A 22,888-nucleotide genomic window follows, 5' to 3' on the forward strand; every position below is an offset into this window, starting at 1 on the left:
ACATGGGGAACAGAGTATAAATATACATTTTTTAAAATTTTGACAGACAGCACAGTAGCAGATTATTTTGGCCAATTACATCCAATTAACCTACAATTCCAATACGTTTTGAAGAGTAGGAGGACACCAGAACACCTGGAGGAAACCCATGCAGACACTAGGAGAATGTCCAAACTCCTTACAGACAGCGCCAGATTCTAACCCCAGTGTCCTGCACCAACGGCTACGCTAACCGTGCCACCCCAAATTTAATTTTTTTTTAAAAAGCTCGTGGACTCTGATCCTCAAACCCAGTTAACAGTTGCATGCATTTGCCCATCACACTTGTTAACTTTTCATATGGCTTGTTATTTCTGATGAATTTGTATCTTGTATTGTTTTTGTCAGAGAACTTTGATATTTTAAGATCTAGTCAATGCTTTTCTTTTACTCCATTTATTCAGATTTCATTTCAATTGCCTGTATCTTAGGAACTGGAATATTGGGTAAGTTTATTTAATTTTAGAAGTGCATTATACTTATAGAGCAATAATATATTTAAGAAAATATTTTGGATACTTTTGTTCTGTTCACTTCAAGATGATTGTGTTTTGTATAAATGCCCATATTTGTGTTCCTAAACCAATAGACTTGCAAACCACTGAATTAGCCTCTGAGATTGACACATGATATTTGTGTTGTTTTCTGTTTGTATTCCAATAATAAATAGAGACCAATAAAGATGCTAGGAGTGTTTGGTGTAGTCGGTGACAATCATGTACGTCTTCAAAAGAATAGTTTAATTTCATTCTGAAATTCTATTAGTCATCAAAGCTCACTGTTAGACCATACATTCCCCTCTATCTATGCTTTATTGATATTTCTGAAGTACTTTTCCACAATTCGTTACTTTCAGGAATAGTATAGTGAATGGAAGGAATTTCAGGGGCAAAATTAAATAACTATAGAAATAGAATATGCCCTCTGATAAAGAACAATAAATTAAAGAGTAGAATGCTGTGCATTTAACTGCAGCTGTGTGGTCAAAGCATTATCAAATGAAAAAAAAAATGGTATGTATTTGGTGCACTGCAGGGTGTTTTCATTTTGGCATGATATCAAGTCATGAAATTTATTCAGTGCATGTAATTGTCTATTTGATAATGTGCTTAAATTTTATCCTCAACCAAGAGATTTATTTATTCAAATTTAAAATAATTGATTTTTTTTTAATCAGAACCAAGTCGCACTTTATTCTTTTTATCTGATGGTGAATTATTTACTAGTAACCTGTAGTCTGCCAGAATTTATTTTAAATAATTGCTTTTTAAAAAAAATATAATTTATTAATGTTAATTGGGGAGGGAATTGTTTGAGCCTCTGTCATTGAGTGAAGTCAAACCAAGAGAATCTTACCTAAGGTTTAAGGGAGAGGTAGAACCTAGACATACCTAATCTAATGGTCACTGTTCTTCAGTTGTATTTTGGGGGGTAAATACTTTTGACAGTATTCAGCTCAGCAATGAAAGAGTTTACACTTCTGAAACAGCAGTTAAGTATATCCAATTGCCAAGCCTTCTAATAAGATCCACAATTTTGCTGGTAAAGGTTCCATTATTGTCATAATAATACCACATTTAGAATGTAACATCCATGAAATTCTTTAACTTTGTCTACCATAAGGGAGACAGAGAGTCACCACTTTGTCCAGTGACCCTCACAGAAATGAGGCTGCAGCTTATAGCAGGGCTATCAACTTACTGTACATGGTCAGTTACTTACAGAAGCCCATACCCCCAAGTTTTAGTCTCATCTATAGTAGAAACTGCCTTCCTGCTTCTATTTTGTCTAATTGCTATGTTATGTTTCCATAAAATCCCCTTTCCTTCTTCTAAACTTCAGCAAGTATAACCTCAGGGAAATTAAACTCTCCTCATCTCCTGAATCAACCTGATGAACTTTCTCTGCACTGCCTCAAAGGCCAGTATGCCCTTCTAAAGTAGGGAGACATACTACACCGAGAACTCTGGATGTGGCCTCCACAATACCCTATGTAGTTGCAGTGGAACTTCCCTGCTTTTAACTTCAATCTCTCTAGCAATGAAGGCCAACATTTCATTTGCTTTCTTGATTGTCTGTTGCTACGCAACAAACTTTTCTGATTCATGCACTCCCAAGTTTTTCTGTACAGTATGCTGCAATCTTTCACCATTTAAATAATCCAATTTACTATTTATTTCTTCCTAAAGGATGACCTTTAATTTGCCAACATTGTACTCCATCTGCATGGTCTTTCTCAACTGTCCTAATGAGATAACTGAATTAGCTGTACAAGAAATGGAATGCTTTCCCCGGAGCATTGAGGGCTGAAGAGTGATAATAAAAGTGATTTTTGTTTAAATAAGTGGAGCAGAGGATAGATGATCAGACTTTTTTTCACCAAGGTGTAAATGTCAATTACTCGAAGGCATTAGTTTAGGGTAAGAGGGGGGAAGTTAAAATGGGATGTGTGGGGCAAGATTTTTTGCACAGAGAATGATAGGTGTATGGATCGTGATGCCAGGGGAGGTGGTTGAGGGAAATACGGAAGTTTAAGGTATTTAGATAAACAGGCAGGAAATAGAGGGATTATGGTCTATGTGCATGAAAATGGGAGTGGTTTAGTTTGGCATAATGATCAAAGTGGACACGGTGGGCGAAAGGGGCTGTTCCGATTAATGTTCTGTTGTTTTAGGGTTGCCTGGTACAGTGGCACATTCTGGACTGCAACCTTTTTTGGTCTCATTCATAGCTGGATTTTTTATGCAGGTATGTAATCTAAATATTATTAAATGCAAAATACTATATTTTCTTGGTTGTATCAACAGTACCTGATAATATTTGCTGCTGTCACTTTTCTTTGCTGTTGTGAGCCTCAATAGACTGATAAAATTGACCCAAGTTTATTTGGGCAATATGGAGAAATGAACACATCTATTGGCATAAGTAAAATTCAAAAAATTTGCCCTGAAACTTATTAAGATCGGTAAACATTGCAGGATCTGGCCATTAGTTTTTCTGTTCATCGTGATAACTGCAATGGATTAATTTTTGGAATTGGGATGAAGGAAGATTGTATCCCCCTCATACCCAGTTCAAATAATCTCTTGTATCACCACAGAGCTCCTCAATTCTGTTATTCTCCTGATCTATAATAATTGGTTGCACCTTCCTTACACATTGATCTCTGTTCATCAACCAACTACTGGCCCTGCTTGCACTAAACCCCACTCCTTCCTAGATCTCTCTGGATCTAGTTCTGTTCCCATTTGTACGATGGTCACAGCATTGGCTTGAATTATGAGGGTAAGCCATTCTTTTTTTTTAAATTGCCTGTAGATTGCCTATAAATTTTTCGTATGAGAGATCCATATTTCTAATTTATTGTGATGGTGAAAAGTTCAGTTGTGCAGGACCTTTAGCATTATTGATTCCATCCCTATTTTACCCTCAAGGAAAATGTTCAGTAAACCATGCCTATTGCTTTGAGCTTAGTTTTCCCTTTTTTTCAGATGCTGTTGATTTATCTTTTTGTGGACTTGTTGCAACGATGTTATTTGGCTCAGGTAGAGGCTGTGAAGGTAAGCAAGTGTACTCTTGTATGCTGGATTCCAGTCAAAGGAAATCAGCTAATGAATTATGTGCAGGGACTTTTGTTCCATACCATCTTTCATTTGAGCAAACTACAGCTAGAACTAGTTCAAGGAAATTTGCACATTTTCGCATAGGTTTATTTAACCTTTGAATGTCATTATTAAAGCATATTTCTAGACAAATGGCTGGCATATTCCTGCTTTTCAGATTCAATATGTTCAGTCTTAAGAGCTTTAAATTTTTGCATCAATTTCCTGAATGCATTTGTTGGCAAAATGCTTATGTACCTGCTGTCAGTAAGCTATTACTGATAGCCTTTAGAAAATGTTTCATAGTCTGATTTTTTTGTATTTTTTGTATCTTTATGATTCATATTTTGAGGTGGAATTTTCTTTATATTTCAATGGTGCCTTTAGGAAATGTGCATGTCAGTAATGTTGCAGCATTTAAGGATACCAACACATGCAAGTTGATGTGAATAGTTGACCCACCAGACAGACAAAAGGCAGCCAGGCTGTTGCCACAGCAACAGGGGCTGAGATATTTGCAGTGGGAAAGGTGAAAGCTTTATTGTAAAATTCACCTATCTTTGGTACAGAAATAACATTGATGACTTTATATTTTTTATAAATATAATAAATCCCCAATGTCAAATTTGTAACATTTTTAAATCCGAAAATTTTATTTTTTTTCTAATGTGTCAGATTTTTGCTTGTAGACTGACAAATATTTCAAATTAACCCAAGAGAATGAATAATTGGAGGTGAATTTAAGAACGTTTCTTGGAAGCTGTGTCACAGCTGCAGTGGTTCTTTTAGCTCCGGACTTAGTCAGTATTTTCCTTAAAACATCTACTTTTATATTATAATGAATGTAGAAAAGGCTTTCAAATTCAGAAAAGTTCACCCAATAAATAAATTGTGCTGTGGTCAGTCCATGTAATAAGCAAAACCATATTCTCTGTCTATGTAGGTTTACTCCAGTTTCCTCCCACTGTTCAAAACGTACCGGGGGTTGCAGGTCAATTGGGTGACATGGGTTTGTGGACTGAAAGAGTCTGTTACTGTGCTGTATATAGAACCATAGAACAATTACAGCACAGAAAGAGGCCACTGGCCTCTCTAGTCTGTGTCAAACCATTCCCACTGACCTGCATTCAATCCATACCTCTGCCATCCATATACCTGTTAAAATTTCCCTTGCTTGTTAAAATCGAGTATGCATCTACCACTTCAGCTGGAAGCTCATTCCACACACCTACCATTCTGAGTGAAGAAGTTCCTCCTCATTTTCCCCTAAAGATTTCCCCTTTAAACCTTAACTCCTGTCCTCTTGTTTGAATCTCACCCACCTTTGGTTTATCTAAATTTTAAAAAAATATTAATAATTGTTCAGATGACATCTTCAAAAAGAACCCACTGTTTGTTTCAAGACCCAGGGAATGGGTAGAATTTGAAATTCCCTGAGAATTAGTAGAATTTCATAAGTCAAAGATTTTATACTGCTGAATATAGCAATGAACGCCACCTCTTGTCGCATTGAAATCACCATGTAAGGCTTTGTGAAGCCAGCGCAGCTTTGGATTGTGTACCTCCTTTAGATATGTATAAGTGTGTGAGAAAGCATGCATCATTAAAGTAAATGGCAATTATTGGTCCCCTAGAGGATCACTGTGTTCAACTATGTGTGGAGCCTCACAAAATGTGGAAGATCTAAAACAGTTTATTTTTTGCATCAGTATTTACACAGGAAACTGGTATAGTGCACACAGATGGAAGGGAAACAGATAGAAGTGTTATGAAAGGAGGAGGTGATTGCTGCCTTACAGTGAATAAAGGTAGACAAATCCCCTGGCCCAGATATGATATTCCCTCAGACCTTGATGGAGATAACTGTTGAAATTGCAGGGGCCCCGACGGATATATTGAAAATGTCCTTTGCCACAGGAGAGTTGCTGGAGGATTGGAGTGTAGCTCATCCTGCTGTTTAAGAAAAGCTCCAAAAGTAAACCAGGTAACTATAGGCCAATGGGCCTGATGTCAATAGTAGATAAATTATTGGAAGGAGTTAGGATATATAGGTATTTGGAAGCTCGTTCCACACACCCACCACTCTGAGTGAAGAAGTTCCTCAGATTAAGGACAGTCAGCATGGCTTTATGTGTGGTAGGTAGTGTTTAACAAATGTAGAGTTTTTTGAGGAAGTTAGGTGAAGGAAAGGCTGTGGATGTTGTCTACGTGGATTTTAGTAAGACCTTCGACAAGATCCCACATGGGAGGTTAATTCAGAAGGTTAAGACACTAGGTATCCATAGAGGGGCTGTAAACTGCATTTGAAACTGGCTGTGTCAGAGCAAGCTGAGTGATAGTGGATGGTTGTCTCTCACACTGGAAGCCTGTGATGCATAGTGTGCTTCAGAGAACTGTGTTGGGACCATTGTTGTTTGTTGTCTATATCAATGATCTGGATAACGTGGAAAATTGGATCAGCAAGTTTGCTGATGACACAAAGATAGGAGGCATAGTGGACAGTGAGGAAGATTTTCAAAGCTTGCTGAGGGATCGGGACCAACTGGGAGAATGGGCCAGTAAATGGATGGTGGAGTTTAATGCAGACAAGTGTGAGGTATTGCATTTTGGAAGAGCAAGTGAAGGAAGGACATACACTGTCAATGGTAGGGCACTGAGGAGGATAGAGGAGAACTGGGGATACCAGTACATTGTTCCCTGAAGGTAGTGTTGCAGGTGGACAGGGTTTTAAAAAAGCTTTTGGCATCTTGGCCTTTATAAATCAAAGTATTGAGAATATGAGTTGGGATGTTATGTTGAAGTTATATAAGACATTGGTGATGCCAAATTTGGAATATTGTGTGCAGTTCTGGTTGCCTTGCTACAGGAAGGTTATCAATATGATTGAAAGGGTGCAGATTGACCAGGATTTTTCAGGTTTTCAGAGTTGAATAACAGGGAAAGATTAAACAGTATAGGACTTTATTCCTTGGAACAAAGAAGAATCATGGGAGATGATATTTTATAGAGGTTTACAAAATTATGAGGGGTTTAGACAGAGTAAATGCAAGTAGGCTCTTTTAACTGAGAATAGGAGAGGTAAATATGAGAGGACGTGGCTTTAGGGTGAAAGGGGAAAGGTTTGGGGGAACATTAGAGGGAATGAGCTGCCATCTGATGTAGTGGGTGCAGACTCTATCTTCATTTTAAAGAATAAGTTGGATAGATATATGAATGGGAGAGGTCTAGGGGGTTATGAAATGGGAGCAGGTTATTGGGACTAACTGAACAATGGTTGGTGCAGACTAGAAGGGCCAAATAGCCTGTTTTCTGTGCTGTAATGTTCTATGGTTCTAATATTTGCTTTGAAGAGAGTCAGACCATGTCTGCTGTCAATAAATTTGTCTTCTGGCAATAAATTTCAAGTGAACATTGGAAATTTGTGGACTTAAATACTTTGTAAGACTTCAGTTTGTCAGTGCTGGCCAATGTGACTAGCAGTGTGCCCTAGATCCTAGATATAGTTGCATTGTTCAGAAAGATGAGTAATGAGCATCAATGAAAGCAAAGAGATAGTCCATGTTATGGTTAGGACTGAATAGAACTGAGTGTTAAGGAAAGGAGGAGTGCTAAAGGATCACAGAGCTGGGGGGTTGGGGATTTGGTGGGGGGGGGGAGGGTGTTACCTGAAATTGGAAGATTCCCTATGTATATCATTAAGTTGTAGACTACTCATGCAAAATATGAGGTGTTGATCTTCCAGTTTGTGTTTGGCATCACTAGAACAGTGAAGACCAACAGATTGGTGCCACAATAGAAAGGGTAGATGAATTTTCTAGTTTCTCTAGTTTCAGGTGTCCCACACCTCTTGTTTTTTGTTCCTTTTCCTACACGTCCACTGGTTGTTCCTTTGTTCAGTTTTCATAAGCCACCCACTCATTATCAATACTCATTGCCTCCACCACCACCACCTGGTTGCATCTGCCCTTTACCCATTTACCTACCTTTCCGATTCCATCCACCCTCCCCTGTACTTGCATAGTCCGTCTGCCAAGCATCCCTCCCTGATCTGGTCTCACCATCACTTGTCAGCCTCTGTCTCACCCCCTTCCTCTCACTTCTATATTCAGACAGTTCCCTAGTTATGTTGCTGAGAACTATCAGTAAAAACTCTGTTTTCTATAGTAATCCATGTTTTATTCTATATAAACATGCTATAATTCTTTCATTTCATTCTATAATTGCTTTAACGCTGCCGATAGTTACGTATATTTAACGAATAACATGAAAAATTATTACCATCTTCAAAAATGCTTTATCTATGGAAAAATTTGCATAAAATCTGATTTCTATAAGTAAAGCCATTGGTGTCCTAGGGAGCCCTGGTATTGGCTGATTTTCTGTACTCTGACTTGATACAGGCCCTTAAACTGAAATGTCAGCCATTCCTTCACTATCCAGAAGCTGATTGACCTGCTGTTTTCTTGCTGCAGTTTATTTTTTGGTTAAGATTCTAGCACCTACTGTCTCTTGTGACTCCAACAGAATAAATTATCTCTGTTGCCCTTTTAAAGTAAGACTACATCTCTCATTCCATTAAATTTCCTTTCCCACTTCCTAACATTCACCTTCAGTTATAACAGTAGACTTCATTATTCCATTCTTCTTCTACTTGCCCACTCTCATCCTGTTACTGTTCTCACTTTTATCACTTTGTCCATCTTATTAAACTTGTGGAATCATTCAAGCATCAACATTATGATGCTTTGATGACATATTAACATATGATGCAAGTTAATCGCACTGCATGTGAATATTTCTTCATTTAGCTAGAAGTTTGGACACTGCAGCAGATAGAAGAGGAACAGAGAAATGTGTATCTCAGCATTCTTACTGGTGAGCCCCAATGATAGAAGATTACAGGATTTTACTGGCTCTTTGGCCCATGATGTTGTGTCGATGCATATATACCTACCAAAAAAAAGACTAAGCCCTCCTTACCTCAACCCTCTATTTTTCCTTCATCTTTGTTCTTGTCTTTAAAATGCCCCTTTTGTTTCAGCTTCATTCATCACATCCGGCAATGCATTCCAGGTACCCACAACTCTGTGTATATTTAAAAGAAGACACGTACCTCTGAGATTTCCCCTAATCTTTCCTCTCTTCATTAGGTACAGGTTCTTACTTTATCACCTTTATCCTTACTTATTGATCCCAATAAGACCATAGAACACTATAGCACAGAAACAGACCCTTGGACACTTCCAGTTTGTGCCAAACTATTATTCTGCCTCATCCCAATGATCTGCACCCTGACCATATCCCTCCGATCCATGTACCTGTCCAATTTTTTTTCTTAAATGTACCATGCTCCCACTACTCTCTGTGTGAAGAAGTTCCCCTGATTTCTCCCTTAAATTTTTCCCCTTTCTCCCTTAACCCATGTCCTCTGGTTTGTGTATTTCACCTCAGTGCATTTTTTCTCTCTATGCACTTCATAATTTTGTGTATCTCTATCAAATTTACCCTCATTCTTCTCCAGACCAGGGAATAAAGTCCTAACCTGTTTAATCTTTCCCTGTGACTCAGTTCCTTAAGTCTTGGGAACATCCAAGTAAATCTCTGCACTCTTTCAATCTTATTGATATCTTTCTTGTAGTTAGGTGACCAAACCTGCACATAATAGTCCAAATTTGGCCTCACCAATGTCTTAAACAACTCAACATCCCATCTGCTATAATCTATACTTTGATTTGTGAAGACCAGTATGCCAAAAGCATTCTTTACAACCCTATCTACCCTATTTGGAATCTTGGCCTTCATAACTCAAACAATTGAGAACAGGAGTTGGGATGTTATGGTGAGGTTGTATAAGACATTGGTGAGGCCAAATTTGGAGTATTGTGTGTAGTTCTGTTCAGCAAACTACAGGAAGGATATCCGATCAAAAGAGTTCAGAGAAGATTTACTAGGATTTGCCAGGTCTTCAGGAGTTGAGTTACTGGGAAAGATTAAACAGGTTGGGACTTTATTCCTTAGAAGAATGAGGGGAGATTGATAGAGGTTTACAAAATTATGAGGGGAATAGACAGAGTAAGTGCGAGTAGGCTGTTTCCACTTCGATAAAGAAAGATAAATATAAGAGGACATGGCTTTAGGGTGAAAGGTTTAGAGCACACATGTCAAACTCTGGACCGCGGGCCAAATTTGGCCCGCATTATAATTATATTTGGCCCGCAAGATCATTTCAAAAATGTATTAGAGGTGGCCCGCCCTGCAGCGAGAGCCGATGCTGTTTTTTGGTAATGTCACCCCCACCATCCTCCCCCTTCATTGCACATCCTTCCCCATTGTAACACGAGAAGTCTGTCGATGTCATCAGCCAGCAAGCCAGTTGGAAGGCTCCCCGCACAACCAGTCACTTCTCCCACCTGTCGAGCGGTGCGGCGGATTGGCGAGCGCCTGTGATTTCCTGTCGGCGCGATGGGCATGGCAGGCTGCACACGGCCCCCGGGCAGCGTGGGCCCCTGGGCAGCGCGAGCCCCGCGCAACTGGCACTGGATGGCCCTTCCACAGCGCGAGCGCACTTCTCCCGGTCGCCATGGCCTTCAGTGCTTGCACCCGCGCGGACCCTAGGGACGGCTGGTTCGGCCCTGCACGTGAAGAGAGATGGTGGCTGTCCGCAAAGGCTGATCGGCAGCACGCTGGACCTGAGTGGGTGGGTAAGCAGGGGTGGGCAGAGGGTGTAGGTGAGGAGTAATGGGCAGGGGAAGTTATGGTGGTGCGAGGGGCAGTTAGAGGGAGGGATGAGTAGAAGGAAGGGTGGATAGGGAAGAGGTAAAAGGGGGGAGGGGCAGGGCGAGTAGGGGAGGGGTGATTAGAGGGTGAGACACGGGAGAGGGAGAAACAGATTGAGGGGAGAGGCAGTAGAGGGGCGTGTATAGGATGGGGTGGGTAGAGGCAGAGCGAGTGGAGTGAGGGGTGAGTAGAGGTTGGGTAAAGTACTGGTCAGGTAGAGGGATGGTGGGTCGAGGGTGAATAGAGGCCTAGAGCCTGAGGAGTGAGCAGGAAATGCTGAGTCCTGATGCAGGCCAAAATGGACACAGCCTGTGAATGCTGACTACATCTCCACAGGGACCAAATAGGTTTCCCTCAGGTCAAGCAAAGGGTGAACTTGAGCTACCTTCTCCTGACCTGTAACATTATCCTCCTAAAGTTATATCCTAAAGTTTAACATTACATATGTTGAAAGAAGAGAAAACATGCAGATGTTGTTGAAAATTTTCAATAAATATTTAGTTCGGCCCTCGACTTAGTCCAAGTTTTTACTTTTGGCCCTCCGTGAATTTGAGTTTGACACCCCTGGTTTAGAGGAAACATTAGAGGGACTTCTTCACTCAGAGTGGTGGGAACTTGGAAAGAGCTGCCATCTGGCGTGGTAAATGTGGGCTCACTCTTTAGAATACATTGGATAGATGCATGGATGGGATACGCCTGGAGGGTTAACGAATGGGTGCAGGTCAGTGGGACTCGAGGAATGATGTTTTGGCACAGATTAGAAGAGTCAAATGGCCTGTTTTCTATGCTGTAGTATTCTATGATTCTACCTGTGATGCCACTTTCAGGGAACTATTCAGCTGTATTCCCAGATCCCTCTGTATTTTTTTAGCCTTTTTAAATAATAGAACAACATGATCCTCCACTCCTCTGGCACCTCACTCATGGATAAGCACACTTTAAATATATCTTTCAGAGCCCTTGAAATTACTGCACTATCCTCCTTCAAGGTCCAGGGGAACACAGCATTTTTAGACCCTTGGTCTAATTAAAAAAACATGCAAATGAATCTATAGATATAACACACATATTTACAAGTAATTTAAATGCAGTACATATTTAAAAATAAATAGTAGAGTCTCGGAGGGTTTACATGAGCAGTTCATCGGTCATCCAGCAGTCACACTGCCTGTTGGAAGAAACTTTTCCTGAGCCTGGTGGTTCTGGCTCTGATAATTCTGTATTTTTTCCCTGTTGGGAGTAGCTGGAAGATGCTGAGTGCAGTGTGGTAGGGGTTTTTAACGATTTTGTGAGCCTTCTTCAGACAACAATCCCAGTAGATTATGTCGATGGGATGGAGGGAAACCTCAATGATCTTCTGCTCTTAAGGTCCTGTGGATTGACCTCTGATTCAAACATACCACACTGTGATGCAGCCAGCCCAGGATGCTCTCGCTGAAGTCCAAAGTGGTCAGAATGATGGCTGGTACCCTTGCCCACCTCAGTCTTCTCAGTGAATGCAGTTATTGTTGCGCCTTCCTGACTCGTGAGGAGATGTGACATGTCCAGGATAGGTCACTACTTAATTTGACTGAGGAATGTGGTGCTCTCTACTCTCTCTCCACTGGTGGAGGGTTTCTTTATTATAAAGAAACAAAAAAAGCTGCTGAGCAGATGAAGAATTGCTCGAGGACTTCAGCAGGTCAGAGTGTACCCATGGGTAGAAATGATCAGTCAATATTTTTTCTGAACCCTTTATCAAGAATAACATAAAAAGGGGAAATTACATCTATAAAGGGAAAATAAGCAGTAGAAGTGGCTCTGAGGTAATAGGGTTAGGGCAGAAGGTGTGAGAGGTGGAAAGACAGAGAGAAATCATTGGGGCTAGCTAAAAATTGGAGAAAAGTAATAAGTAGAGGTTGCTGAAACAGTGGAATCAGATGGGGGGGGGGGGGAGGGGGTCCTTCAGGTTTTCATTTTCTACACCACCAGCCTCTGTATCCAGCACTTATTCCTCTGACACTTCCATCAATTTCAGCATGATTCTGCGATGAGCCCCTCTCAACCACTATCTGCTTTTTGCAAGGATGTTTTGCAAGACTATCCAGTCCATTCTTTCCTTTTCTTCTTTCCCTTACTCAACACCTACACGTTCCTTCCTCTCATCAGAGTGCATCTTTCTCTGCCCGCTTCCACCTCCCTGTATAACATCAGCTTCTTTTTCCCCCATCACCTATCACCTGCAAGCCTGTGCTCCCCCCCCCCCACAGTTCTCATTTGGGCATCTAGGTAATTTTCTTTTCTTTGCATTACTGACGAAGGGCTCAGGAATGAAATGTCAACTGTCTTTTGCTTTCTGTGGATGCGAGTGACCTGCTCTGGCACTTTGTGTATTGCTCCATGTCTCCAGCGCCTGCAGACCTCTTGTTTAACTTGTCAACTTGTAAACATAAACTTGTCCTGTTGGTAGTTGCTTTGTGCTGGTGTTCAAAATGAGAAGCTTCAGCAGGAGGGTATGAGGTGTTGATGTGATAATGGAAGAGATGGTGATGCTTTAATTCAGTTAAATTACTGATTTAATGATGCTCAGATCAGGAAATGACTTGGGGCAGTTCTGAAAGAACGCGAGGGACCCAAATATGCTTTCTGTACTAATGGTTTGCTTGAAGAGTCAGGTTGTGGGAGAATTTGAGTGCAGTTGACCACCTGTGTTTTGGTTCCTAGTTCCTCCAAAACAGCCAGCTCAATAGTAATTTGTCAGATTAGAAAAAATGATTGAGCACAATGTTGCTATGACATGACACCGAACCTAGATCTGCATTTATCCACTAACCGTCATGACTTGCTGACTGCATAATCAGACAAAGGAAGCCCATGTCTCAACAAGCACCCTGACGTCGTCATGCCATAAACATGAGGGCACATTGACTTTAACAGTCACAATATGTACATACTCAGCAGTGGTTTGTAGTTTGTGATGTCATAGGTGGTACAGCCCAGTCATTGCCTTTCTGACGAAGTGAAACTACTTGACATAATGCACCTCACTGGTGTTGACTGTGGGCAATTTTATTCAAAACTTGTTTGGTGTCAAAACACTTCTATCATGTCTTTGTTCAGTTCTGTCTAGACTGTGGTCCTGCCCACTGCTAGCACCCCATCACCTCCCCCACCCCAGTCAGAATGACAGGAAGTTCTGAACAGTTTTCCACAAGCTTTTCAAGCAGTTGTCATGGATTGATCAACCAAAATAAGATCTACAAAAGTATCAGAGCTATAGCCACAGTGAAAGATTTTTTTTTAATTTAATCCATTCCTGAAGACTACAATAGCATTTGTAGGGGAACAACCAAGTGTTTTAGGTGGCTTTGTGGCTTAATTATTTAGTGGAATGGACAAAAGCAAGCATTAATTTATACAATGAGGTGTGTATCAGAAATGAGTTGAGCACTCCTTTCCTGATTGTTTGAGAGAAACAATTCTCAAGGTGCATAATAGTGCAAAACTGACTGTTTTAGTTTTTGGGGAACTGATGATATACGTGCTCTGAAAGAAACCAAATCTTCGTACATCTGACCACATTGATGTTTGTATTAATACCAGTTGTTAGCAATGATAAAAGGTTGGAATGGTAGAGACCTCTATGAACAATGTAATACAGGTGAGGTGCAATTGGATTTGCAGCTTGTATATTTCATTCAGCATTTACTTAGATATAATAAGAGAGTATATTCCTCACATTTTGAAACAAAGGTATCTATGACAAAGTAGATATGGTATCTTCTGAAGTGACAAGTCCCCTTTTTTCATTACTGCTTCTTCAGTTTTGTCCACGTACAAAGACAGACAGAATAAAACATTATATGACAATCGGCAGCGTGTATGGGGAGAGAAACACAGTGTTTCAAGTTAAATACTTGTTTCAAAGAGATGTTCATATAAAATCTAAACATGCCCCAAGTGGAGGTGAAAAGTTGGGAAGAATTGGAGCATCACAACAATGGAACATTTGACGAAGTTCAGGGAGTTGTTGTCTGTGGCATTTTTTCTTAGACCCCTTAGCAGTTCTGCCACAAAGCTTAGAAAGTACAGGTTCAACACTGTGCAAAGCCAGTAATGCCAACAAGATGCCAAGAAAGGCGAGAGTGTAAGCTATGAGGAGGAAAAAGAGCAGCTGATATGAAATATAGATGGGATGTCAAGATGTAAGGACATGACAGGGAATATGATATGGTAAACTGTGACGTCAACCACTTTTGGAATGCTTGGAAATGGGCGTTTTGGACAACTGGGTATCCTTCGACATGAATCACTGAAAATAAACATGTAGGGACAACAATCAGTTGGACTTTATTCCAGAAAGTATAGAACACATGAGTTGCATCATCTTGTTCCAATTACATAGGGTGCTGGTGAAATCCTATCTCTTCTCCTTCCTGGATCTTGAGATGGCAAGTTTGTCAAATGGCCAGAAATTAAGCAGACCTATAGTCTCTAGTTCAGAAGAATGACAAGCGACTTCATTAAAACATGCAGAGTTTGACAGGATAGGTGCAGTTGATATTTCACCAGAGATCACAGAGTAAAATAAAGGAGATGGCCATTTAATTCAGTAAGATTTTTTTTCCCCCAGCAATGTCTGTGGAGGCACAGTTGCTCAGAAAATCCAGGGCAAAGATGAATGGATTATTTTGTATTAAGAGAATTAAGGGATATGAGGTTAGGGTAGGATAGTTGCTGAAGTAAAAGAGGAACGATGACTCTACCCAATGGTGGAGCAGACAAAGTCCAAATGCCCTACTTTGCTTTTGCTGTGGTAGGCATGTGATCAAAACATTAATTACCATGTGCCACTATCACAATGTGTGTCCAGGGACTGATGAATTCCAAGGCCATCATCATCTTTTCTATTAGAAACCATAGAACACTGCAGCATAGAAGCAGGCACTTTGGCCCATCTAGTTTGTGCCACACTATTATTCTGTCTGGTTCTATTGACATGCACCCGGACAAAGCTTTCAATAACCCTCCCATCCATGTCTGAATTTTTCTTAAATATCAAATCGACTCCAAATTCAGCACTTCAGCTGGCAACTCTCATGATTCTGTGTAAAAATTTTCCCTAATGTTCCTTTTAAAGCATTTCACCTTTCACCCTTGACCCATGCCCTCTTGTTCTTGTCTCGCCAGTCGAAGAAGCCTGCTTTCGTGAACTCTATCTATATCCCTCATCATTTTGTATGCCTCCATCCAAATCTTCCCTCATTCTTCTATGCTCTAGGGCAGGGTTTCCCAACCAGAGATAGCATTCCAGGGGGTGCGAGATAGCATTCCAGGGGGTGCGAGATAGCATTCCAGGGGGTGCGAGATAGCATTCCAGGGGGTGCGAGATAGCATTCCAGGGGGTGCGAGATAGCATTTCATTTTTTTTATATAAATCCATACTCCTTCAATTTGGATAATATGTCGGATGATGAAGAGCTGAAGGAAGATCTTATTGAACTGCACACAGATAGTGTTCTTGAAATGCAGTTTGAAAGCAAAATTTTGGAACACTATTGGTATTCGGCAATGGACAGGCTTCCAAGACTTTGTGAAAAAGCACTAACTATGCTTATCCCATTCGTGTCGACATACTTATGCGAGTCTGGATTTGGTGCCCTTTTGTCAATCAAGACAAAATTTAGAAATCGCTTGGGTCCACGGGCAGCCGTGCGGACTGCTATCAGCAACAAAGTGCCACGTTTTGAAAAACTCTTAAGCAATAAACAGGAACAAAAGAGTCATTAAATTTAAATTGGCTGATGAACATTTAAACATTAGTTCCCTAATTTTTTTTTAAAGAAATTTCATGCATGGATGAAATTTTAATTTTTTTGTAGGGTTTATGCAACTTTTAATTTGTTGTAATATTTTTTCTTTTCCATATGTTTAATTTTTGTTTAGATATTATTAAAAATTGATTATACAAATTTGTTTTGGTCACCTTCACCTTTATTCTTAAATAAATTATTACTTTAAGGGGTGCGAGAACATATTAAAATTTTCTAGGGGTGCGGGGCATAAAAAAGGTTGGGAACCACTGCTGTAGGGAATAAAGTCCTAACCTGTTTAACATTTCCTTGAAACCTAGTTCCTCATGTGCATTGTGTATTGGAGAAACTGAGTATAGTTTGAAGTTTCAGCAGTTAAAATACAGTCAAAAGAACAAAGTCAAAGCACACATGATTTGATAGAGTGAGATCTTAAACTCAAGTGGTTTATTCACATAACACATGGATCAAGCGGTGATCGTCACATTCCAGTCGTAGCTGTACAGAGCTTACATTTTACCATATATGGTTATAGTGGATATTCCTTGGGTACTAATTATGCAACAGATCATTGACATAAAAAAAATGAGGTTAATGACTTAGTATAATTACATAGTCACGAGATACTTACACCAGCATGGATGCTGACTTGTAGGATACTGTACTGGTAACATCCTAGTAAATCTTTTTTGTACTCTTTCAATCTTATCGATATGACAATAAGCATTATTAAAGCTTGTTTTTCAATTTGGAGGTGAGGTTGTTTTCACCTTAAACACCTATATCTTTTACTATCTTATATCATTGATAGGAATTTAATTTTAATGATGCCATGTTTCATATTAATGCTGACATTTTAACTAAAAGTTTAATATGAAAGGCATTTGTACTAGTCAGCTGGTCTTACCATACCAGTTTTAATGAATGTGTTCTTTATTTTCTAGCATTTTATGATGGAAAGAATCGAAATGCAGGACGTTGTTGATCAAGATTCTGTTCCACGTTCCATAGAGGAAGAAGAAGAAGAGGAAGAAATGGAGGATGCAGGTACAGGCTATAGTTTCAAAATTCCCCCCCCCCACCACACCGAATTCGCATTCCAACTTAAGCAATCCCTATGCCATTGCTTAAGGTGCTATGTGAGTGTGAAGGGAAGATTGAGGACCACTGCTCGAGACCTAATTTTTACTGAAATATTTTGCTTGAGAAAAAATGTTATTAGCCCATTTTCTTTGGAGTTATGAAACCGTGCACCTAATGAGCCAATTAGGTATGATTAAAACAGTGGTTTTCAAACCTTTTTTCTTTCCACTCACATACCACCTTAAGCAATCCCTTAGTAATCACAGAGTACTTATGGCATGGTGATTGCTTAAGGTGGAATGTGAGTTTAGGGGGCAGTTTGAAAACCACTAGTTTAAATCATTGTTTCCCAAGATATTTTGGTATATGACATGACCAATATCAGATGTGTTGTCAAAATTAGAGCATTGTGATTTCACTTTTTACTATGTCTTTTGTAAATGGAGACATGTTTCCAAGACTTTGCAAAAAAGCACTAACTGTGCTCATCCCATTCGCGATGACTTACTTATGCGAGTCTGGATTTAGTGCCCTTCTGTCAATCAAGGCAAAATCTAGAAATCGCTTGGGTGCACAGGCAGACTTGCGGATTGTTTTTTGTACATCAACTTCAACCATATCTGAGTTGGTGCAATCTAGATCGATTTGCCATGTTTAATTATTCCAAAAATATCCCATTTCACTAGTGAATATTTTTGAAAAGAATAGGGGCAATTGACATCAGAGTTTATCCCTTGATTAACATAATTTCAGAGAGTCTCTTTCAGGTAGATGGAAATAACTGATAGGAAGCTCACAGTTGTATAAACATTGAATCATCAAATGTACTTTTCTTGCATTAATGTTAAATTTGTTGAGAAATTAGGAAGCCTTTGCATGCAGTTATTGATAGAGGAGGAAACGGCATACTTTTCCAGTTGCATGAGCTGATATTTCTGACGAAATGCTATTCAGTGAATTCAGCCAATAATGTCGAACTCTTTCTCACCATTGGTTCAGAACAGGTGAGCTGACTCTATTTTGGAGTCAAACCATTACTTCTCAGAGCTAATATTTGCATATCTAGAAAAGAAAGGAATGGAATAATATGGGGAGTAGTGGTGGTGGTGGGAGAGCAATTTGGCAGAAATTACTCTGTTGTATCATAGTGAATGTATTGCTTTCCATTTCCAAAGTCAAAATTCTGAATTTGCAGCATGAAAACCCCAATTGGTTCCACTCTGTCCTTTACCTACTTCCGTGTATTCTTCCAGTGTCTGCGTGCATTTCCTCCAGGCACTCCATTTTCCTCCCACTGTTCAAAAACATACCAGGGGTCGTAGGTCAATTGGGTGGCACAGGCTCGTGGGCCGAAAGGGCCCATTATTTTGCTGTATGTCTAAATTGTTTAAAAGGATGCTGGTGCTTCCTGCCACCCACCCCCCCCCCCCACTCCCCATGAACCAGACTCTTCCCATAACCCTTTCTCCAACTCTCCTACTGCCATTTGTCCAATATCCTGTTACCTCTTGACTACCACTCCCATACCCATTCACATCTGGCATCTCCCCTTTCCATCCTTAAGTCAAATAATTGTTTTAACCCAAAAATGTAACTGGCCATTTCTCTCCATGCATACTACCTGAGTCTCTCCAGTTTCTGACTGTTTGCTTGAGATTCGAGCATTGGAGATTTTGAATATCAAAATTTATTGTCACAAACAATTCATGAAATTTGATGTTTTGCAACAGCATCATAATGCAAACATACATATAAATCACCTTTCATCAATAAATAAAAATAGTGCACAAAAAGTAGGGCAGTGTCTTTGGTTCATTGATTATTCAGGTATGGGGAAGAAGCTGTCCTTGTGCCATTGAGTGCTTGTCTGTAGGCTCCTGTATCTTTTCCCCCGATGGTAGCAGAGTGAAGAGGGCATGGCCTGGGTGATAGGAGGACTTTGAGGATAGAGACTGCTTTTTTAAGACACCACCTCATGTAGATGTCCTCAATGGAGTAAAGTCTGGTGCCTGTAAACTTGCGAGTTTACAACCCTCTGGAATTTATTCTTGTCCTGAGAGTTGGTGCCTCCATACAAGATAGTGATGCAACCAGCCAGAATTCTCTCCACAGTACACCTGAAGTTTACGAGAGTCTTCAGTGACATACTGAATCTCCTCAAACACTTCATAAGGTATAGCCACTGGTGAGCTGCCTTCGTGATTGCATCAGCGTGGATACTCTAGGACAGATCCACGGAGATGTTGATGCCCAGGAATTTGAAGTTCTTGACCCTCTCCACTATGAGCCCTTGATGAAGACAGGGTCATGTTCCCCTGACTTCCTCCTGAAGTCCACAATAATCTCCTTGGTTTTGCTAACATTGAGCACCAGGTTGTTGGCGTGACACCACTCAACGATTTGATTTATTTCCCTCCTGTACACTTCCTCATTGCTGTTTGTGATTCTGCCAACAACTGTGGTGTCATCAGCAAATTTGTAGAGAGAATTGGAATTCTGTCTGGTCACGTGGTGTATAATGAGTAGAGCAGTGGGCTAAGCACGCTTCCTTGAGGTGCGCCTGTGTTGAAAATCAGTAAGGAGGAGACGTTATTTCCAGTTCATGCTGACTGGTATTCTACCGTTGAGGAAGTCAAGGATCCAGATGCAGAGGCCTAGAGTTTGTCGCTCCTTGACCAGCACTGAGGGAATAATGTTGTTGAAGGCTGAGCTGTAGTCAATGAAGAGCATGAGTTGCTGTTTTAGGGATCCAGAGCTGAGTGGAGAGGCAGTGATATTGCATCTGCTGTGGAACGATTGTGACGATAGGTGAATTGCAGTGGGTCCAGATCTTTGTTTAGGTACATGTTCATTCTGGCCATGACCAGCCTCAAAGCATTTCATCACAGTAGATGTTAGTGGGACTGGGTGATAGTTCCTTTGTTTAAAAAAAAAAAATTTAGGTTGTTAAATTTCTATTTTCAAACTAATCATGTAAAATAATATTATGTGTTTAATTTATTGCTTGGATTTTCTTGTACACAAGCTCACAATACATAATGCATAATTTAATTTTAAATACCAGTATTCTTTCTTTCTAAATTAAAACCACTGCCTCTCCTGGTATTTCCATGGCAGGAGTTGAGAACTGGCAATCTGGGCTCTCACTGCTGGAAGTAGGCCCTAGCTATTTGAAACGGGAGTGGGGAGGAGAGTGGTTGGTGACTTGTGGGTGGGGGGGGTTTGGGGAATTGTTTAGCAGAACTATAAAACAGAAAGGGAACTGACTGAGTTGCACATCACTCACCAAGTCATCGCAGGGGCAGGATCCCCCTTAAATCGCCAGGTTGGTAACTTGTCAGGTAGACCTGGCTGCGATTTGAAAGGTGCACAGCCCAGTAATCACACCCAGGTCCCAGGAGAGCTACCCAGGTGCTGCAATTTGAAAGCACCTAGAGTTCCTGTTGAAGTAGCTTTCAGAAATGTATAAAGATTTAACAATCTGCCTGAATGTGTCACTTGTGGGAAAAAAAAGTAAATTCTGGAAATGCTCAGGAAGGCGATGTGGAGAGGCAGGTCTCATTCAGTCTGTTCTTTCATTGGAATTGTCTAGTGGAGTTGCTGCATCTCCTCGGCAGGATGTCTTGAACCAGCGATCGGAATCAAAATCAGAATTTATTGTCATTAACATGTCACAAAGTCGTTGTCTTGCGCAGCGTCACAGTGTAAAAATACATAGAAATAGTGTAAGAAAAATCCAAGTGAGGAAGTGTCGGTGGTTCATTGTTCATTCAGGAATCTGATGGCAGTGAGGAAGAAGTCGTCCTTGTGCTGCTGAGTGCTCATCTCCTGGCTCCTGTACCTTTTTCCTGATGGTAGAAGAGTGGATGCACTATCTGCAAGGCCTAGATAGTGGATGTCCTTAAGGATAGAGGTTTCCTTTTAAGACACTGCCTCTTGTAGATGTCCTCGATGGAGTGAAGACTGGTGCCTGTGGTGTTGTCGCCAAGTTAACAACCATCTGGAGTTTTCTCTTGTTCTGATCATTGGTGCCTGCATATCAGTCAGTGATGCAACCAATCAGAATGCTCTCAAGGTACACCTGTAGAAATTTTCAAATGTCTTCTGGGACGTACCAAATCTCCTCAAACTCCTCACTGGCTCAAAATATGGAGTCAGCCATTCAGGACTGCCATTTTCTTAAAAATACACCTGGAGAGATATGAATCTTTAGAATTTTCTACCCAGAATGGCTGTGGAGTCTCAGCTGCTGAATTTATTCATTTCCAAAAAAAAATATTAAATGAAACCAGGGGTATGCATTTAATGAAGGAAACTGGCACTAAGATTAAGATTAGCAATTAATTTATTGATTGAGGTACTGAATGTTCCATTTGCTTCTATTTCTGTGATCTTGTGTACCACATGGTGAAATGATACTTGAAAGCGAAATGAATAAACAATTATAGATTCTTACAGCATTGAAACTGCTCCACCAGCCCGGCTTGCCCATGCCTAACAATCTGCCCACTTGGTTTAGTCCCACTTGCCCACATTTGGCCCCATGTCCTTTCATTCCCCTCCCATCCATGTAGTGATCCAAGTGTTTCTCTAAAGGAAGCTAGCATTACATGTTTCCAGCACCACATTGTCTGGCAGCTCATTCCTCATGCCCACCACCATCTGAGTTAAAAAAAAAAAAAAATTGTCCACTCGTGTCCCTGTAAATCCCACGCTCACTTTGTACTTATAACGTCTTCAATTTTCCTAGGAAAAAGATTGTCACTATTCACTTCATCAATGCGCCTTGTGATTTTTTTTTTTTTATGGACCTCTCCAAGATCCAATCTCAAACCTCCTATGTTCTAAAGTGAACAGACCTAATTTTTATAGTCTCTCAGATAACTCAACTTCCTGAATTCTGGCAGCAACTTTTGAATCCTCTTCTGTATCCTTTAAGCTAATGATAGGTGTAAGAGGATGCAGACTTCTAGAAGTATGTCAGGGTTGGGGGGCCAGATGGTGGGTGAAATGGGGGAAGGACCAGAATATTCAGTTTTCGAAGAGTAGCTATGAAGTATTGAACTGCACGTTTCACAAACATTTCTACGACTGATTCCACCTGCATTGAATTCGTCCATCGTTATTGAATGAAGATCTACCGGGACCAATGCCTGAAGAGGGCGCACAAAATCAGTCAACCCGTGCGGACTCGAAAGGCCAACATGGCCTGTTTCCGCTCCGTAAATGGTTATATGGTTATAAGAGACCAGAACTGCATGTTATTCTAAGTGTGGTCTCACCAACAACTTGTAACACTTCAAGTAATGTTCCAACATTTGTATGCAATGCCCAACTGATGAAGGCAGGTGTCTCTCTTTATACAAAGGGCCCTATACCGAACCCTCGGGCACATTTTTGCTCACCAGGATGAAGGATAGCAGAGAATATATGTGCAATATGTTCACATCACATGCAGTAATGCTATAATCGAACACATCCAGTTCTCAAAAGAAGTTAGCGTTTTGAAAGTTGAACTACATCCATCACCATGCTAATTTGTCTTCACCATGAAAGTATGTAATATTTTTGCTGTGATAATTTTTTAATCTTTCC

The 22,888-nt window shown here is 40.4% G+C and overlaps 1 protein-coding gene across 1 annotated transcript in view; it reads left to right on the forward strand.

Moving 5' to 3' along the window:
* Window positions 1–22,888, forward strand: part of LOC138742472 (uncharacterized) — a 250,679-nt gene that overhangs the window by 16,958 nt on the left and 210,833 nt on the right. Inside the window, exons 2-5 of the mRNA XM_069896948.1 lie at window positions 444–485; window positions 2,714–2,787; window positions 3,531–3,599; window positions 17,155–17,257. Of these exons, the coding sequence (XP_069753049.1) occupies window positions 444–485; window positions 2,714–2,787; window positions 3,531–3,599; window positions 17,155–17,257 (288 nt within the window). The remainder of the gene's footprint in view (window positions 1–443; window positions 486–2,713; window positions 2,788–3,530; window positions 3,600–17,154; window positions 17,258–22,888) is intronic.

The sequence above is a fragment of the Narcine bancroftii genome, chromosome 9 (genome assembly GCF_036971445.1).
Source record: "Narcine bancroftii isolate sNarBan1 chromosome 9, sNarBan1.hap1, whole genome shotgun sequence".
Classification (NCBI taxonomy): Eukaryota; Metazoa; Chordata; class Chondrichthyes; order Torpediniformes; family Narcinidae; genus Narcine; species Narcine bancroftii.